Below are 17,436 nucleotides of genomic sequence, written 5' to 3'. Positions count from 1 at the left end.
CAAGCAGTCAGGAGGTGCTCCCTGAGACTGACACACGGGGAGGTACAGGGAGCTGCCAGTGCAAAGGCCCTGGGGCGGAACAGGTGGGAAGTGTCTGGGCATAGGGAAGGGTGCTGGGGCAGTAGGGCGGAGAGAACCCCTGGACTGCCGGGGTGTTGCTAGAATATTCAGCCCTTCAGGAGGCGGCCATTGGAAAGGGTGTGGAAAGAGTCTGTGGTGTCTGGCAGGAACGGGGCCCTTGGTCAATGTCTGGTGAGTGGGCAAATGAGCAGACAAATGTGCGCCTGTGTGACTGGCGGGATCCCCCAGGGGAGCCAGACACCAGCGCCTGAGACAGCCTGTCCCCGGGTGAGGGCTCTGAAAGGACCCTTGTTACACCAGACCTCAAGGGCCCCCAGCACCCCGCAGGGGCATCCTGGGCTCTGGGACCCGGGGACAGGGACACAGCCCAGGGGGGCAGAGGATGAGGACACAGAGCTCACCCAGCACTCCCTTGCCTGCCAGGCCTATTCTCAGCAACCCACAAACAGACTTCTGGAAATCCCACACAGCCCTCAAGGGCCAGTGTGAGCCCACAAACCCCACCCCTCACACTAGATGGAAAGGACTTCACAGCTGCTCAACCACAGCAAGGAGGTCGGCCCATCAAGTACTCCTCCTGTACTCGGTACTAATTTGAGGGGTGCCTGCTGCAGCCATTTAGAGTGGAGGGGCAGACAGGACTGCTCTGCCACTGGGGCAATGAGGGTCACAGAGAGCACAGGGGGTGCAGGAGGGTAGGGGTGCAGAGAGCATGGCAGACAAGGAGGGTGGGGGTGCAGACAGGGAGGGTGGGGGTGCAGACAGGCGGTATAGGGGTGTAGACAGGGAGCGTAGGGGTGTGGAGGCCTGACCGGCAACCACAGTCCTGAGCCCCATTGCCCTGAAACCAGCTGAGGAGTGACTGATCAAGAAGTGACTTCCAGGAAGGGACCCTGGAATTAGGGTCAAGCAATTAACGAAGCACTCGCTGAATAATAGAATCCAGTCTACAGAATGTATCCTGTCTGCCCAGCCCCTCCCCCACATCCGGGGGAGCAGGGCTTGGTGGTCAGGCTCACTTCTGGGTCCCCAGCACTGAGACGCTGGAGGTACTTATCCAGGGTTAATGAACGGATGGCTTTCCCTTGGTGGGGGGGGGGGGGGGGGGGGGCGGGACCTCCGTCGGTGGGGGTCTCCATGGAAAAGTGCTCCTCAAATCACGATTCTGTGATTCTCGAAGGGAGGCAGGACCTGGCAGAACTATGTCTGCAGCTGAGCGGACTCCCTACTGGCCGGGTCCCCACCTGAGGCCCAACCCAGGCCAGGGGGCCACAGGTCGCCTATCCTGGCCTCCTTCTGTGCCCCTTCCCAGGTCCCACTGTGTCCCAAGAATCCCATCAGGCATGCCCTTGGGGGGCCGTCCACCAAAGGAAGTGGAGCGCCTCCCAGGGGAGCCCCGGCAAGGAAGCCGGGGCCCTGCCCGAGAGCTCTAGGCCTGGAGCTCCAGTGGCCTCACATCACGCCTCCCCTCCCCAGGATCCTTGAGCTGCAGAGGCTTTCCACAGGGGTGTCCGGGTGCTGGGACCAGAGCCCCCTGTAAACTGGGGCAAGCCTGAGGCCGCGGCCACCACTGGACAGTGCATGAGCAAATCACAGCAGGAGAGCCGGCTGCAACTCAGCCCTGGGCCCATCTCCTGCTTTCTCTCCCCCCAGAAAGCCACGGCTTCTCAAGGAGAACAAGACACAGGTGCACAGAGAGCGCCTGCCTTTTCTGCTCACGTTCTCTCCCACAGGTGCGGGACTTTTCCAGAGGCCGCAAGGCCTGTCCTTGCTGGGGGTGGACCAGCACCGCACCTCCCGCCCGCCGTGGGATCACATGTGGAGGCCCAGCTCTCGGCCCACAAAGCCAGGCAGAGAGAGATCTGCACAAATGTAGAACCAGACCACTCTTTTTTGAAAAATATAGTTGTTTTTCATGAAACATTATGCTATTTATGTGAACGTATTTTCATTTGTAAGTGAGTTAATACGTATTCTGAACGTTTCTGTTAGGATTTCAAATACGGTAAGTATTGACAGCTGTAACCCACACACACGAAAGCTCTTTGGGGCTCTCAGTGATTTCTAAGGGTGTCGGGGGTCCTGAGACCAAAAAGTTTGAAAACCCCGAGTGAGGATGTGCTCAGCCTGAGGACCTGCCATCTATATGGCTATGCAGGCAGGCTGCTCTTGCGGCCTGTGGGGTCATTCGTTTTTGTGTGCGTTCTATTCCTGTTGATTCTATTTATTCTGTCCCTCTCCTCCCGCCCCACCCCCCCAACCGCCTCTGGAATGTTAACAGTTCCAAAAATCATAATGCTTTCTGTTTAAGCTTGAAAGCTCCCTGGGCAGTTCTGATAAGTAAGAGCTTCCTTTCTGTTCCCAGACCCCATGATTAGGTTCTAGAAATATTTTCCTGACCGTGAGCAGTGACCAGCTTTGGTCATGTCCCCCTGCGTGCCAGGTGTCCGTGGAGCTCTACCCCACGGCGGGAAGTGGGGCGGGGGCCCTGGGCCACCTCCCTGCCCCAGTGAGCCTTTCTGGAGCTGGGACAACTCTACCCGAGTGGTTCTGGCTCCCCTCTAGGGATGCCCTGGCCAGCCCTGTGGACGGCGGCTCTGTGCACGCTGACAGGCTGTGTGTGCCAAAACCCAGCTCCTCAAGGCCAGGGATGCCTGAACTGGGAGCCCCCACTTCTCCAGCTCCTCTCCAACACTTGGACTAGCGTCAGGCCAGGAATGTGGCCCCTGGGGTCCCACCCTGTCCGGAGGGTGTAACACGCTGGCGCTCCCCAGCCCAGCTCCCCTCCCAGCTGAGACTGCGACAGTACCTCCTGGGAGACACTAAGACGGGTTTGTTGGGAAGGGGGAGCGGCAGGGAGAGGAGCCGAGGGCGGGGAGGCGGGAGGGAAAGACAAAGAAAGGGGTGCGGCAAGTGGCAGGCGCCCGAGGGAGGAGAGTGACCTCAGCGCCAGAGAAGCATCTGCTCGCAGAGCGAGGGCGGACCGCACTGGAGGCGCCCCTTCTCTCCCTCTCCCCGTCCGAGCTTCGGCTCTCTGCAGCGGCCGTGGCCGGCCGGGGGGCTGTCCTGGGCGTAAATTGGAGCTCTGGGCTCCCTCGGGGACCATCTGCCGCCCACAGCCCAGCTGCCAGCCCTCCTGCCGCTCCTGCTGGGTGAGTACGCGTGTGCGCCCCTGTCCCCATCTGGAGGCGCTGGGCCTCCTCGCCCTTTCCCGGGCCCAGCAGCCTGCAGCACCCCAAGAGGGAGGCCTGCGTTTGCTCGTGTCATCCCGAGCACAGCGAGGCTGAAGTGTACCCTCCAGGTTCCTGGGACTCAGGGATGCTGCCCCGGGCACGGCTGAGACCAAGCCAGGGCTCCGAATCTGCTGGGCTTGGGATCCAAGTGTAACCTGACACGGCTTGGCTTTTGGGGGCAGGCCAGGGGTCCCCCTGAGCCTGATGGAGGTGGGAGTGCAAAGGGATGTGGGGGGGGCGCCGCACTCCGGGAGGCCCCTGCCCCTCCCCCCCCAAGGACCAGGGGTGCCAGCTGGTGGAGCTCTCCCTCTGCTCCTAGGTCATGGGAGCCCCAAGTCACACCACCACCTGGGGCAGGGCCCTCTGGGCCCTCCTCCTGACCACACTTGGCTCTGTGGCCAGCCAGCCGCTGGGGGGAGAGTCTGTCTGCACCGCCCAGCCCCTGGCCAAGTACAGCATCACCTTCACGGGCAAGTGGAGCCAGACAGCCTTCCCCAAGCAGTACCCCCTGTTCCGACCCCCCGCACAGTGGTCCTCCCTGCTGGGTAAGTACAGCCCCGCTGCCGGGTCCCTCCGGTCCGGCAGTGACCACCCCCCTCAAGCGCTCCACCACACTTCCCAGTGTGCAGGGTGGGCACGCTCATCCCACTTTCCTGCAGCGCCAGAAATATCTGCGGAGCACGTCCTGCTGTGCTTGGGCCCTGCCCCCGGGGCGCAGGGGATGCGCGCTCCCTCGCGCGGCGGCTCACACTCCGGCCTCGCGCGCAGGGGCAGCGCACAGCTCCGACTACAGCTTGTGGAGGAAGAACCAGTACGTCAGCGACGGGCTCAGGGACTTTGCTGAGCGGGGCGAGGCCTGGGCCCTGATGCGGGAGATGGAGGCTGCCGGGGAGAAGCTGCAGAGCGTGCACGAGGTGTTCTCGGCGCCCGCCTTGCCCAGTGGCACCGGGCAGACGTCCGCGGAGCTGGAGGTCCACTCGAGGCACTCGCTGGTGAGCCCAGGCATTGGTGGGGGGAAGGGGCTGGGCCGCCGGCTGCCGGGCTGAGCACCCGCCCTCCCCCCAGGTGTCCTTTGTGGTCCGCATCGTCCCCAGTCCAGACTGGTTTGTGGGCGTGGACAGCCTGGACCTGTGCGATGGGGACCGCTGGAGGGAGCAGGTTGCTGTGGACCTTTACCCCTACGACGCCGGGACCGACAGCGGCTTTACCTTCTCCTCCCCCAACTTCGCGACCATCCCGCAGGACACGGTGACGGAGGTGAGGGGGTGACGGAGGTGAGGGGGTGACGGAGGTGGGGGACGAGAGCCCTCCACCAGGTGGCTCTTGGGCCAGTGCGCAGCCTCATCCCTGACCACAAGACGCCAGTCTGCAGGCGGCTGCTCTTCGGGGAGGAGGGCCCAGGCCGCCACCCAGAGGCCTGACCCTTCCTGCTCTGTTTCCCAGACCTTGGGCCGCGCACCCTCGGAGCCTGCGGGAGCCTGGGGGGTGGGGAGTCCTGAACTGCCCGGCCCCACCCCGCGGCCCCGCCCCGAGGCTCCACCCTGCGGCCCCACCCCGAAGCCCCATCCCGAGACCCTACCCTGAGGCCGCAGCCCTAGACCACACCCCCAGGCCCCACCCCTAGACCACACCCCGAGGCCCCACCCGAGGCCGCAGCCCTAGACCACACCCCCAGGCCCCACCCGAGGCCGCAGCCCTAGACCACACCCCCAGGCCTCACCCGAGGCCGCAGCCCTAGACCACACCCCCAGGCCCCACCCGAGGCCGCAGCCCTAGACCACACCCCCAGGCCCCACCCCTAGACCACACCCCCAGGCCCCACCCGAGGCCGCAGCCCTAGACCACACCCCGAGGCCCCACCCGAGGCCGCAGCCCTAGACCACACCCCCAGGCCTCACCCGAGGCCGCAGCCCTAGACCACACCCCCAGGCCCCACCCGAGGCCGCAGCCCTAGACCACACCCCCAGGCCCCACCCCTAGACCACACCCCCAGGCCCCACCCGAGGCCGCAGCCCTAGACCACACCCCGAGGCCCCACCCGAGGCCGCAGCCCTAGACCACACCCCCAGGCCTCACCCGAGGCCGCAGCCCTAGACCACACCCCCAGGCCCCACCCGAGGCCGCAGCCCTAGACCACACCCCCAGGCCCCACCCCTAGACCACACCCCCAGGCCCCACCCGAGGCCGCAGCCCTAGACCACACCCCCAGGCCCCACCCCTAGACCACACCCCGAGGCCCCACCCGAGGCCGCAGCCCTAGACCACACCCCCAGGCCCCACCCCTAGACCACACCCCGAGGCCCCAGCCGAGGCCGCAGCCCTAGACCACACCCCCAGGCCCCACCCCTAGACCACACCCCGAGGCCCCACCCGAGGCCGCAGCCCTAGACCACACCCCCAGGCCCCACCCCTAGACCACACCCCGAGGCCCCACCCGAGGCCGCAGCCCTAGACCACACCCCCAGGCCCCACCCCTAGACCACACCCCGAAGCCCCACCCGAGGCCGCAGCCCTAGACCACACCCCCAGGCCCCACCCCTAGACCACACCCCGAGGCCCCACCCGAGGCCGCAGCCCTAGACCACACCCCCAGGCCCCACCCGAGGCCGCAGCCCTAGACCACACCCCCAGGCCCCACCCGAGGCCGCAGCCCTAGACCACACCCCCAGGCCCCACCCCTAGACCACACCCCGAGGCCCCACCTGAGGCCGCAGCCCTAGACCACACCCCGAGGCCCCAGCCGAGGCCGCAGCCCTAGACCACACCCCCAGGCCCCACCCCTAGACCACACCCCGAAGCCCCACCCGAGGCCGCAGCCCTAGACCACACCCCCAGGCCCCACCCCTAGACCACACCCCGAGGCCCCACCCGAGGCCGCAGCCCTAGACCACACCCCCAGGCCCCACCCGAGGCCGCAGCCCTAGACCACACCCCCAGGCCCCACCCGAGGCCGCAGCCCTAGACCACACCCCCAGGCCCCACCCCTAGACCACACCCCGAGGCCCCAGCCGAGGCCGCAGCCCTAGACCACACCCCGAGGCCCCACCCGAGGCCGCAGCCCTAGACCACACCCCCAGGCCCCACCCCTAGACCACACCCCGAGGCCCCACCCGAGGCCGCAGCCCTAGACCACACCCCCAGGCCCCACCCGAGGCCGCAGCCCTAGACCACACCCCCAGGCCCCACCCCTAGACCACACCCCGAGGCCCCACCCGAGGCCGCAGCCCTAGACCACACCCCCAGGCCCCACCCCTAGACCACACCCCGAGGCCCCACCCGAGGCCGCAGCCCTAGACCACACCCCCAGGCCCCACCCCTAGACCACACCCCGAGGCCCCAGCCGAGGCCGCAGCCCTAGACCACACCCCGAGGCCCCACCCCTAGACCACACCCCCAGGCCCCACCCGAGGCCGCAGCCCTAGACCACACCCCCAGGCCCCACCCCTAGACCACACCCCGAGGCCCCAGCCGAGGCCGCAGCCCTAGACCACACCCCCAGGCCCCACCCCTAGACCACACCCCGAGGCCCCAGCCGAGGCCGCAGCCCTAGACCACACCCCGAGGCCCCACCCCTAGACCACACCCCCAGGCCCCACCCGAGGCCGCAGCCCTAGACCACACCCCGAGGCCCCACCCGAGGCCGCAGCCCTAGACCACACCCCCAGGCCCCACCCGAGGCCGCAGCCCTAGACCACACCCCCAGGCCCCACCCCTAGACCACACCCCGAGGCCCCACCCGAGGCCGCAGCCCTAGACCACACCCCCAGGCCCCACCCCTAGACCACACCCCGAGGCCCCACCCGAGGCCGCAGCCCTAGACCACACCCCCAGGCCCCACCCCTAGACCACACCCCGAGGCCCCAGCCGAGGCCGCAGCCCTAGACCACACCCCCAGGCCCCACCCCTAGACCACACCCCGAGGCCCCAGCCGAGGCCGCAGCCCTAGACCACACCCCGAGGCCCCACCCCTAGACCACACCCCCAGGCCCCACCCGAGGCCGCAGCCCTAGACCACACCCCGAGGCCCCACCCGAGGCCGCAGCCCTAGACCACACCCCCAGGCCTCACCCGAGGCCGCAGCCCTAGACCACACCCCCAGGCCCCACCGCACGGCCCCACCTCCCGCAAGCGCACACAGGCGGCTGGGTGTCCTCTGCCGCCGCCGCCCACACCGCTGCTCTCTCCGCAGATAACCTCCTCCTCTCCCAGCCACCCCGCAAACTCCTTCTACTACCCCCGGCTGAAGTCCCTGCCCCCCATCGCCAGAGTGACCCTGGTGCGACTCCGGCAGAACCCCAGGGCCTTCGTCCCGCCCGCCCCAGGCCCCGCGGGCGCCGGCGGGGGCAATGAGATCGTGGACAGCCTCTCAGGTGAGCGCGTTGCCACCCCTCCGCCAGGACACTGCAGGCTCCCCCCCCCCCCCCCCGCCCGCTCCACCGCCATCCGGGCGGCGCGCTTGGCGCCCCGCCCCGCGGTGGGGGGGGAGCCCTGACGCCCCGCGGGCGGCAGGGGATAGAAGCGCCACCCAGGTTTGCGGGCCACACAGGAACCCGTGACAGGGCAGCTGTCAATACTGACCCCCGTGTGTGAGGCCCTTCTGTCCCACCCTTACAAAAATCCTCAACGGTGAGTGGCCACCACGTTGAAGCAGGAAAGGACACTCGGGGCCAGAAACTGCCCCAAAGGGACCGTCTTTGAAGTGTCAGTGACACCTCAACACGCTCCACTTTCCAAGGCCACACTGGTCACCTGCTCCCCACGAGGGCCAGTGGTCCAGGGACCAGGCGGTGTCTCCCAGGGGAGTCCCACGTTGAGCCGAGGTGGCAGAGCTGGGGAAGGTGCTCCGTCCAAAGCCAGGCTCCTGAGTGTGATGTGTCCTCTCGCAGAATGATGGGGTCCTGGGGGTTCAGAGCACTTGGTGCAGGATGATGGGGGTTCGGAGAGATTTGGGATTTGGCTGACTGACCAGTTAGCTCTTGTCCATTTGCCCAGAAGTGAGTGGTAAACCAGGCCCCTGTCAGTGGCATCCCCGCGTGTGGCCCGTGTCATGGCCGACGGGCAGGACACCACTGAACGGATCCCTCTGTGCCCCCCACCCCACCCTGCCATGAGCCGGCGTGGGGGCGCTCCCACTGAAACACAGAGCCCGCTGCGAGCACGGCTGCATCAGAGTGGGTTTCTCAGCAGCGGATCCTTCCCTGCCTCCAGGGGCCTTGTGCTCCCACTCCCCACTGCCAGAGCTGGCCTCCCAGGGTCCCTGAGGCAGGAGATGCAGGGGATCAAAGCGTGGCAATGTTCCCTCCAGGCGTCTCGGTGGGGTGTTGGCAAGAGGTGTGACTGGTGGTCTTGCAGCCGGCTCTAAAGTGCACTGATAAATCCAGCGCCCCCTCCCGACTCGGATGTGTGGGCCTGTCTCGCACAAGGAATGCACACATGCTCACAGGCCTCTCGTGCTTGGTTCAGTTCCAGAAACTCCGCTGGATTGCGAGGTCTCTCTGTGGTCATCCTGGGGGCTGTGTGCAGGTCCGTGTGGGAAGCTGGGAGCCAAGAGCAGGACTCGCTACGTCCGCGTGCAGCCTGCCAACCACGGGGCACCCTGCCCGGAGCTCGAAGAGCAGGCCGAGTGCATCCCGGACAACTGTGTCTGAGGCCAGAGCCCTGCGGGCCCTCCACCCTGCGTGGGGGCCACGCCCGGTGGTTCAGCGGGCCAAGGGGGGCTTTGTCCAGCAGGCCTCTGAGCTCCAACGCTGACCGACCCCTCCGCGCAGACGTACCTTCGGCTGCTGGAGGCAGCAGGATGTGGGGAGAGGCGTCTCCTTTCAGCAAGCTTTCCTCTCGGGCGCCCGGTCCTGGGACCCACTCTCATGGGTGAGTTCAGCCCCGAGGTTACAAGTCTCTGCCATAAATCCACTTCCTGCTGGTCGGGGGTTGTCTGCGTGCAGACGGTGTGCCCACAGCGCCCACGGGGCCACCTGCAGGAGGGCCACGCACCCCAGGCCCAGGAGCCCCAGGACAGCGGATATGAAACACCTCAGACCTGCTGTCCCCGGGCTACAGGCACTCACACCCCCGCCTGCCCCGCAGGCCGAGGCTGCCCTGGACAGGTCACGCAGGTCAGGTGGATAAAGGAGAGCAGGCTCGGACATCTCACCTTGGCATTGTCACATGACCCATCTCCCTGCACTTGAATAAAGACTGTTTCCTGACATCAGGGGCCCTCGCCTCGCAGTTCCTGGCAGGGCGCTGGGAGGGCCACCCTCCCACTCCCGAGTAGGGTCTCCCCTGCATGGAGGGCATGCCCGAGATTGCCAGAAGGGCACTCAGCAGCCTCCGGATGGTGTGAAGGTGTTCAGACCCACACACACACAGCACACTGCTGCTGGTGGGACTGGTGGGGAGTTCACAGGAGCACATGTGGCTGCTTGTAGCTGGTCCCCACCCCTGGCCACTGACCGCGGAGCCCCCTGGCCTCATAGAGATGCCCTGAGGGCTCACTGTTCATCAGCCCCGGCCCTTGTCTGAGCTCAGGGGTCCCAGCCTCGCCCACCAGCACAGATCCCATGTGGGCCCTGGGGCTGGGCTGGCCCTTCAGAGAAAGACCAGGAGACGGGAGAAGCCTGCTCTCTGTTCCTTGGGACCCTTCCAGAACATTCTTCCTCCTGCTTGGACACATGCAGAATCAGATCCAACAACTACTCCCTCCCCCCTCCTGTCCACTGCCCTCCCCCCCCACCTCTCCCCCTCCTGTCCACCGCCCTCCTGCACTCCCCCTCCCCCCACCCTCCTGCCCACTGCCCTCCCTCCCCCCCCCACCGTCCACACTGCACTTCCCCGGCACCCCCTCCTGTCCACCGCCCCCTCAGTGCTCCTGCTGATTCTTGGTCACTCACACACAGAGGCCCCTCTCACCTCTGCCTCTCTGCTTCTCAAGGTTACATCTTCCCCCTCACACATCTCCCATCCGCTCTCTCTGAGGGGCGTCTTGGATCCCTGAGTGCTCAGACCTCCCGCTGATGAACCATCACACCCCTTAGAAGCTTGAGCAGGACAGCACACCAGCCTTACACACATCCAGGGCCGACCCTGCACATTGTCTCCCCTCTCTCGTCCCCCACTTGGTCATTCTCAGCAGCCAATGTCTCCCCGCCTATCTTGGGGGATGCTTCTCTTGGCCTCCCCTTCCCCTTCAGGTCCTCCAGCTCCTGTGCCCGCTTCCAGCCACACACCTAGAAAGGATTCTCCCCATTTCCTGTTCCCAGTGTCCCCCTCCACACGGGAGTCCCCTCTCTGCTCTGCGCCGCTGCACCCGGGGTCCACGCTCCTTGCTCTCTGTCCTCTCCCTCTCAGCAACAGGAGGTTTGACACCCACCCCCCACCCCCACCCACTACCCCTCCCCCCACTAGAGAGGCGATGCTCCTTCCCCATCTCTTTTAAGATGGTGCTCCTCTGGCCCCTGACACCCCTCCCCGTGAGCTTGATCTCAGACCCCTCTGCCCTCTATTGTTGCTCACCTCCTTGGACCCGTTCCTCTCTCCAGAACACATGTAAATCCCCAGAGGTCGCCTTGACCCTTGACCTAGGGGAGGAAGAAGTGAAAATAGCTGCTTGTGACCCCTTTTCCCCCAACAGGGAGTAGATTCTCAGCCAATACCTTGGGTGTGTCCTGCTGAACAGACTCGGGGTGTTCACTAAGAGGAGAGACTCGTCGGAGAGACGTTCTTAGCAGATGTTCCCTGTGGATCTCTGGACATGTCATCTCGGGGCACAACTGAGATACTTCACAATACCGCACTTTCCAGCAGTGGGCTGCCAGCCTGCGTTCCTCAGAGGCCATGTAGAAACAAACACCCTTTACATCACGCGCTCACATTAAGGATAAAGCAAGGAGTCAAAAGACAAGGGGACGATGCCAGGGTGGGACGCATCTGTGAGGGGAGAACCTGTCTCCCGATCTGGGCGAAGGATGCAGGGGCAAAATGTGTCTGACCCTGAATATACTGAAGGCTTGCAAGCCCCGGGGAAGGCTTGGATGGCAAATGGTGGCTCATTTGGGTCATTTTCAGCTCTCAGTAAAGTAGCAGCTACCCATACGCATCCCCCAGCCCCACCCCCATCCCCATGGCCTGCCACCGCGAACATGTTTCGGGAGCGGCTGGAACACCGCTAGCAGGAACCAAGGTGGGCAAAGAGACCCTGTCCTCGAAATACTGGGGATTTGTTCTGTGACAGCTGACTGCTGCTTCTAATAACAGAAGTGCAGACAGAGATGGGCACCATTGTAATTGCCCACCACTGTTCCCCTCCAGCTGAAGTAACTTCCAGGGAATTTAAAGGGAGAGCACACTTTTCTCCCCACTCCCCCTATATTTCTCACTTTTTTCCTCTTTGGGGAGCTAAATATTAAAGACAAGGACATTCAAAAGCAACTGCATATATAAGGGAAATTAGAAAGTGACCATGTCCAGGGAAAAAGACCTAGGAAGACCTTAAGTTACCCTCAGACTGATCCTCAGCACAGAAACAGCCTATGGCAATCAAAGAAAAAACAAAAGGGTGCCTGAGTGACTCAGTCAATTAAGCCTCTGACTCTTGATCTCAGCTCAGGTCTTGATCTCAGGATCATGAGTCCAAGCCCTGTGTAGGGCTCCACTGGGCATGGAGTCTATTTAATAAAAAAAGAAAAAACATAAACCTTGGGGAAGGGGGAGAATCTGATTTTCAGAGTTACCACATTATTACATTCAAATGTCCAGTGCTCAACAAAAAATTGCAAGGCATACAAAGACAGAGGAAAGTATGGCCCATTCAAAGGAAAAAAGTAAATCAGTAGGAACTGCCTCTTGAAAAAAGTCTAATGGCAAACATACTAGACAAAGACTAAAACAACTGCTTTAAAGATGCTCAGAGAACTAGATAAGACTCCCTCCTTATCAGTAATTACTTACATATAAATGGATTAAACTCTCCAATCAAAAGACAGAGATTGGCAGAATAGATAAAAACACAAGATCCAATCACAGGTTGTCTACAAGAGACTCACTTGAGATCCAGACACAAATAGATTGAAAATGAAGGGATGGAAAAACATACTCCATGCAAATAGTGACCAGAGGAGAGCACGGGTGGCTACACTCACATCAGAAAAAATAGACTTAAATTCAAAAATGGTTACAAGAGACAAAGGACAGTATATATTAATAACATTTCAGTAAAAGAGAATATAACAATTATAAACATTCACACACCCAATGACAGACCATCAAACTATATGAAGCAAAAGCTGACGGAATTGAAAGGAGAAATAACCAGAGGTACAGGAACAGTTGGAGATGTCAGTCCCCCACTCTCAATAGTGGATGAACAGCCAGACTGAAGATAATAAGGGACCAGAGGACTAACCCCAAGCAGCCAGCCAGACGCAGCAGACACACAGAGCACCCACCCAGCGACAACCCCACACGCGTTCTCACGGGCACTCCGGACAGTTTCCGGGACAGACCATGTGTGAGACCACGTGGTAAGTCTCAGTAGTTTTTATTTATTTATTTGTCCGAGAGAGAGCTAGAGCGAGTGCACAAGCAGGGGGAGGAGCAGAGGCAGAGGGAGAAGCAGACTCTCCGCTGAGCGGGGAGCCCGACGCGGGACTCGATCCCTGACCTGAGCCAAAGGTGGGCGCTTAACTGACTGAGCCACCCAGGCATCCCAGTCTCCGTAGTTTTTAAAAGGTTGATATCATACAAAGTGTCTTCTCTGGCCACAACAGGATGAAGATAGAAATCAGGAACAGAGGGCGCCTGGGTGGCTCAGTCGGTTAAGCGACTGCCTTCGGCTCAGGTCATGATCCTGGAGTCCCGGGATCAAGTCGCGCATCGGGCTCCCTGCTCGGCAGGGAGCCTGCTTCTGCCTCTGACCCTCCCCCCTCTCATGTGCTCTCTCTCATTCTCTCTCTCAAATAAATAAATAAAATCTTAAAAAAAAAAAATCAGGAACAGAAGGAAAACTGGAACATTCACAAATTTGTGGAAATTAAGTAACATACTCTTACATCAATTGATCAAAGAAGAAATCACAAGAAAATTAGAAAATACTTAGAAACAAATGATGAAAAATCTTCAACACAACAAAACTATGGAATGCAGTGAAAGCAATGCTAAGAGTTAGGGGAAATTTATAGCTATAAACATATTTAAAAATAGAAAAGATTTCAAATCAACAATCTGAGTTTACTACTTAATGAACTAGGAAGAAAAGAACAGACTACACCCAAAGCTAGTGGAAGGAAGGAAATAATAAAGATGAGAGTGTAGATAAACAAAATAGAGAATGGGAAAACAATAGAGAAAATCCATGAAACAAAAAGCTGCTCCTTTGAAAAGATCATCAAAGTTGACAAACCTTTAGCTATAGGGGCTAAGAATAAAAAGAGAGAAGACTCTGATTACTAAAGTCAGAAATGACGTGGGAACATTATTACCGGTAATACAGAAATAAAAAGGATTGTCAGAGTACTGTGAAGAGTTGTACACCAACAAATAACTTAGATAAGTGGACAAATTCCTGGAAACACAGAACCTACCAAGACTACATCACAGAGACACAGAAAGTCTGACTAGACCTACGACTAGTAAGGAGACTGAATCAGTAATCAAAAATCTCCCAAAGAGCAAAGCCCTGGACCTGACGGTTTCACAGGTGAATTCTACCAAACATTTAAAGAAGAATTAACACCAGTCCTTCCCAAACGTTACCCAAAAATTGAACGGGAGAGAAACTTCCCAACTCATTCTGTGGGGAAGTCAGACAGAGACACTGTAAGAAAAGAAAACTGTAGACCAACATCCATGATGAACATGGATGCAAAAATCCTCAACCAAATACTAGCAAACAGAATTCAGCAGCACGTTACAAGGATTATATACCGCAACCAAGTGGGATTTATTCCTGGAATGCAAGTGTGGGTCAATACATGAAAACTGATCAGTGTAATATGCCACATCAACAGAATGGAGGGGAAACCACATGATCATCTCAACCTGATGTAGGTCTGCAAAGCATTGGACAAAATTCAAATTAATGTAGAAAAGCATTTGACAAAATTTCATGATAAAAACACTCAACAAACTAGGAACAGAAGGGAACCACCTCCACATAATAAAAACCATATAAGAAAACCCACAGGAAACATCATACTCAATTGTGAAAGACTGAAAGCATTTCCTCTAAGATGAGGAACAAGGCAAGGCTGCTTGCTTTCACCACTTCTCTTCAACATGGTACTGGAAGTTCTGGTCAGAGCAATTAAGCAAGGGGGAGAAAGGCATTCCACACTGGAAAAGAAGAAGTAAAATTATCTCACATATAATTTTACATGTACAAGCCTTAAAGATAACACACACACACAGCCTGCTTAGGACAAATATATGATTGTAGCAAAGTGTCAGGAGACAACACACAAAAACCAGCTGCATTTCTGTACATGAACAATGAAGCATCTGAAAAGGAAATCACACAACAGTCGCATCAAAGAGAAGAAAATGCACAGGAATTACCTCAACCAAGGAAGTGAAACACTTGGACGGTGACGAGTACAAGCCCTGCTCGGGGAGCTGGAAGACGTAAGTAAATAAAGACACACCCCACGTCCATGGTTCGGGGGACGAGATGCGGCTGTAATAGCCGCGTGGCCCGCAGTGGGCTGTAGATTGCCTGCAGCTCTTGTCGAAATCCTAATGGCGTGTTTTTCAGAAACAGAAAAACCCATCCTACGGTTCATATGGAATCTCAAGGGACCTGGAAGAGTCAAAACAGTGTTGAAAAAGAACACACTTGTTACTCCCACTTAAAAGTCTGAGCCTGAGTCGAATGAAGCCTCCGCCGCACACCCCGGTCTCTGGGGAAGCGGCAGGAAGAGCCAGCGAACCCTCACCGTTCAGGGTTTACGCAGCAGCAACGTGGGGCCCAGCGCCCGAGCCGAGGAGTGCCCGTCACCCGGGACCCCCAAGATGCGTGTGCACACGGAGTGTGTGCTGGGCACGTGCCTGCCCCCGGGGTACGGCCTTGTCCTTGGGAATGCTTGGAAGAAAAAAGGCTGGCTGAGGGGAGGTCGGGCCCAACAGAATAAAAGATTTAAGAGACATCTGGATCCTGTGTAGACACAGATTCAAGCGCATCAACAGCAAAAGACCTTCCCAGTCAGGGAAAACGGACTACGAACTGGCTACTGGATGACAGTAAGGATTGTTATTAATTTGTTAGGCAGTCACAGTGGCTTGGTGGCTAAGTTGGGTATTTTTTAAGTCCTTACGAGTTAGCTCATCTGGATAACGGCTTCAGGACATCAGGCTATAAAACAGTAGTGAAGGGGCGCCCGGGTGGCTCGGTCGTTGAGCGTCTGCCTTCGGCTCAGGTCGTGATCCCAGGGTTCTGGGATCGAGCCCCGTGTCGGGCCCCCTGCTCAGCGGGGAGCCTGCTTCTCCCTCTCCCACTCCCCCTGCTTGTGTTCCCTCTCTCGCTGCCTCTCTCTCTGTCAAATAAATAAATAAAATCTTAAAAAAAAAACAAAACAGCACTTTGCACACACATCACTTGATCTCCACAAGCCCTTGATAAAGTGGGTACTATTATCATTCCATCTTCACAGACGAGGAAACCGAGGCAAAGAGCAATTACGGAGCTTGCCCAGGACCACACAGAAGGTCCGTGGCCAATGAGGTGAGCCCAGACAGAGGTCCTGGAGTCCAGGCAAGGAAGCACCACACGATAGTGCTTCCTAAAGGGAGAGCATTGAAATCACTATGGCCTAAATGTGTCTCCTCAAATTCATATGCTGGAATCCTAGCCCCCAGTGTGATGGTGCTAGGAGGTGGGACTGTGGGCGGTGATGAGCTCATGAACATGGAGCCCCCGAATGGGACCGGTGCCCTCACAAGGGACTCACAGAGCTCCCTCGCCTCTCCCACCACAGGAGGGCACAGAGAAGGCGGCTGTCTGCAACCCAGGAATAGACCAGCCCTAACCCCACCATGCTGGTACCCTCTACCCTCCTGAACCGTGCAAAATAAATTCCTGTTGTTCCGATATTTTGTCATAGCAGCCTAAACATTAAGATGATGGCCAGGGAGGGAGACCGAGGTGGAAGGCACAAGCCAGTAGGAAGGAAGAGGCTGAAGAGGCACCCACTGCCTTGCACAAGGGACGCCTCAGTGTGGCTCCACCCAGAGCCAGAAAAGCCAACAGCTGCACCCCCCTCCCCTTCCCATGTCTGCAGGGTACCAGGCACAGAGCTAAGGGCCTCGGTTGCTGGTCCCATCTAAACCTATCACGGTGCTGCGAGATGGCCTACACCACCGTTTTCCTGTGTCATGGATGACAACCGGAGTCAGCCAGCCTGTCCGTGCTCACACAGCTAAAACACAATTCAGTGCATAGCAACTGTTTTCTCGACACGTCTCCTGAGGCAAAAGAAGCAAAAGCAAAAATAATCAAAATAAAAAGTCTCTGCACTGCAAAGGAAAGAATCAACAAAACTAAAAGGCAACCTACAGAATGGGGGAAGATATTTGCAAATAACATGTGCAATAAAGGGTCAGTATCCAAAATATATAAAGAACTGATACAACTCAACACCCAAAAATAAATAATCCAATTTAAAAATGGGCAGGAAACACAGACAGACATTTTTCCAAGAAGATAACCAGAAGGCCAACAGACACATGAAAAGATGCTCAACATCAGCCATCATCAGGGAAATGCGAATCAAAACCACAATGAGATACCACCTCACACCGGTCAGAATGGCTAAGGTTAACAAGTCAGGAAACGACAGATGTTGGCGGGGATGCGGAGAAAGGGGAACCCTCCTGCACTGTTGGTGGGAATGCAAGCTGGTGCAGCCACTCTGGAAAACTGTATGGAGGTTCCTCAAAAAGTTGGAAATCCAGCAATTGCCCTACTGGGTATTTACCCCAAAGAATACAAAAACACTCATTCCAAGGGATACGTGCATCCCAACGTTTATAGCAGCATTATTAACAATAGCCAAGATATGGAATTAGTCCAAGTGTTCATCAACTCATGAATGGATAAAGAAGATGTGATATATGTGTATATATATATACACAC

At 58.6% G+C, this 17,436-nt stretch overlaps 1 protein-coding gene across 2 annotated transcripts; it reads left to right on the top strand.

Moving 5' to 3' along the window:
• The first annotated feature begins 3,004 nt into the window (after window positions 1–3,004).
• Window positions 3,005–11,346, top strand: SPON2 (spondin 2). 2 transcript variants are annotated; one of them, XR_010409228.1, is made up of 7 exons: window positions 3,005–3,233; window positions 3,634–3,859; window positions 4,083–4,306; window positions 4,380–4,571; window positions 7,504–7,684; window positions 8,778–9,182; window positions 10,945–11,346. XR_010409228.1 is itself a non-coding variant. In XM_064584115.1 (6 exons), exons 2-6 carry the CDS (start codon window positions 3,637–3,639, stop codon window positions 8,960–8,962), a joined length of 1,005 nt encoding a protein of 334 aa, XP_064440185.1. In that variant the 5' UTR covers window positions 3,005–3,233; window positions 3,634–3,636; the 3' UTR covers window positions 8,963–9,522. The 2 variants fall into 2 exon arrangements, 1 of the variants encoding a protein (XP_064440185.1); XM_064584115.1 differs by lacking the exon at window positions 10,945–11,346 and having other exon boundaries at window positions 8,778–9,522.
• The last annotated feature ends 6,090 nt before the right edge of the window (window positions 11,347–17,436 follow it).

Source organism: Mirounga angustirostris, unplaced genomic scaffold (genome assembly GCF_029215605.1).
Source record: "Mirounga angustirostris isolate CCGP_5_RB_7025 unplaced genomic scaffold, mMirAng1.0.hap1 SCAF_2, whole genome shotgun sequence".
In the NCBI taxonomy this organism is placed as follows: domain Eukaryota; kingdom Metazoa; phylum Chordata; class Mammalia; order Carnivora; family Phocidae; genus Mirounga; species Mirounga angustirostris.
This window is presented reverse-complemented; position numbering and strand designations above follow the sequence as displayed.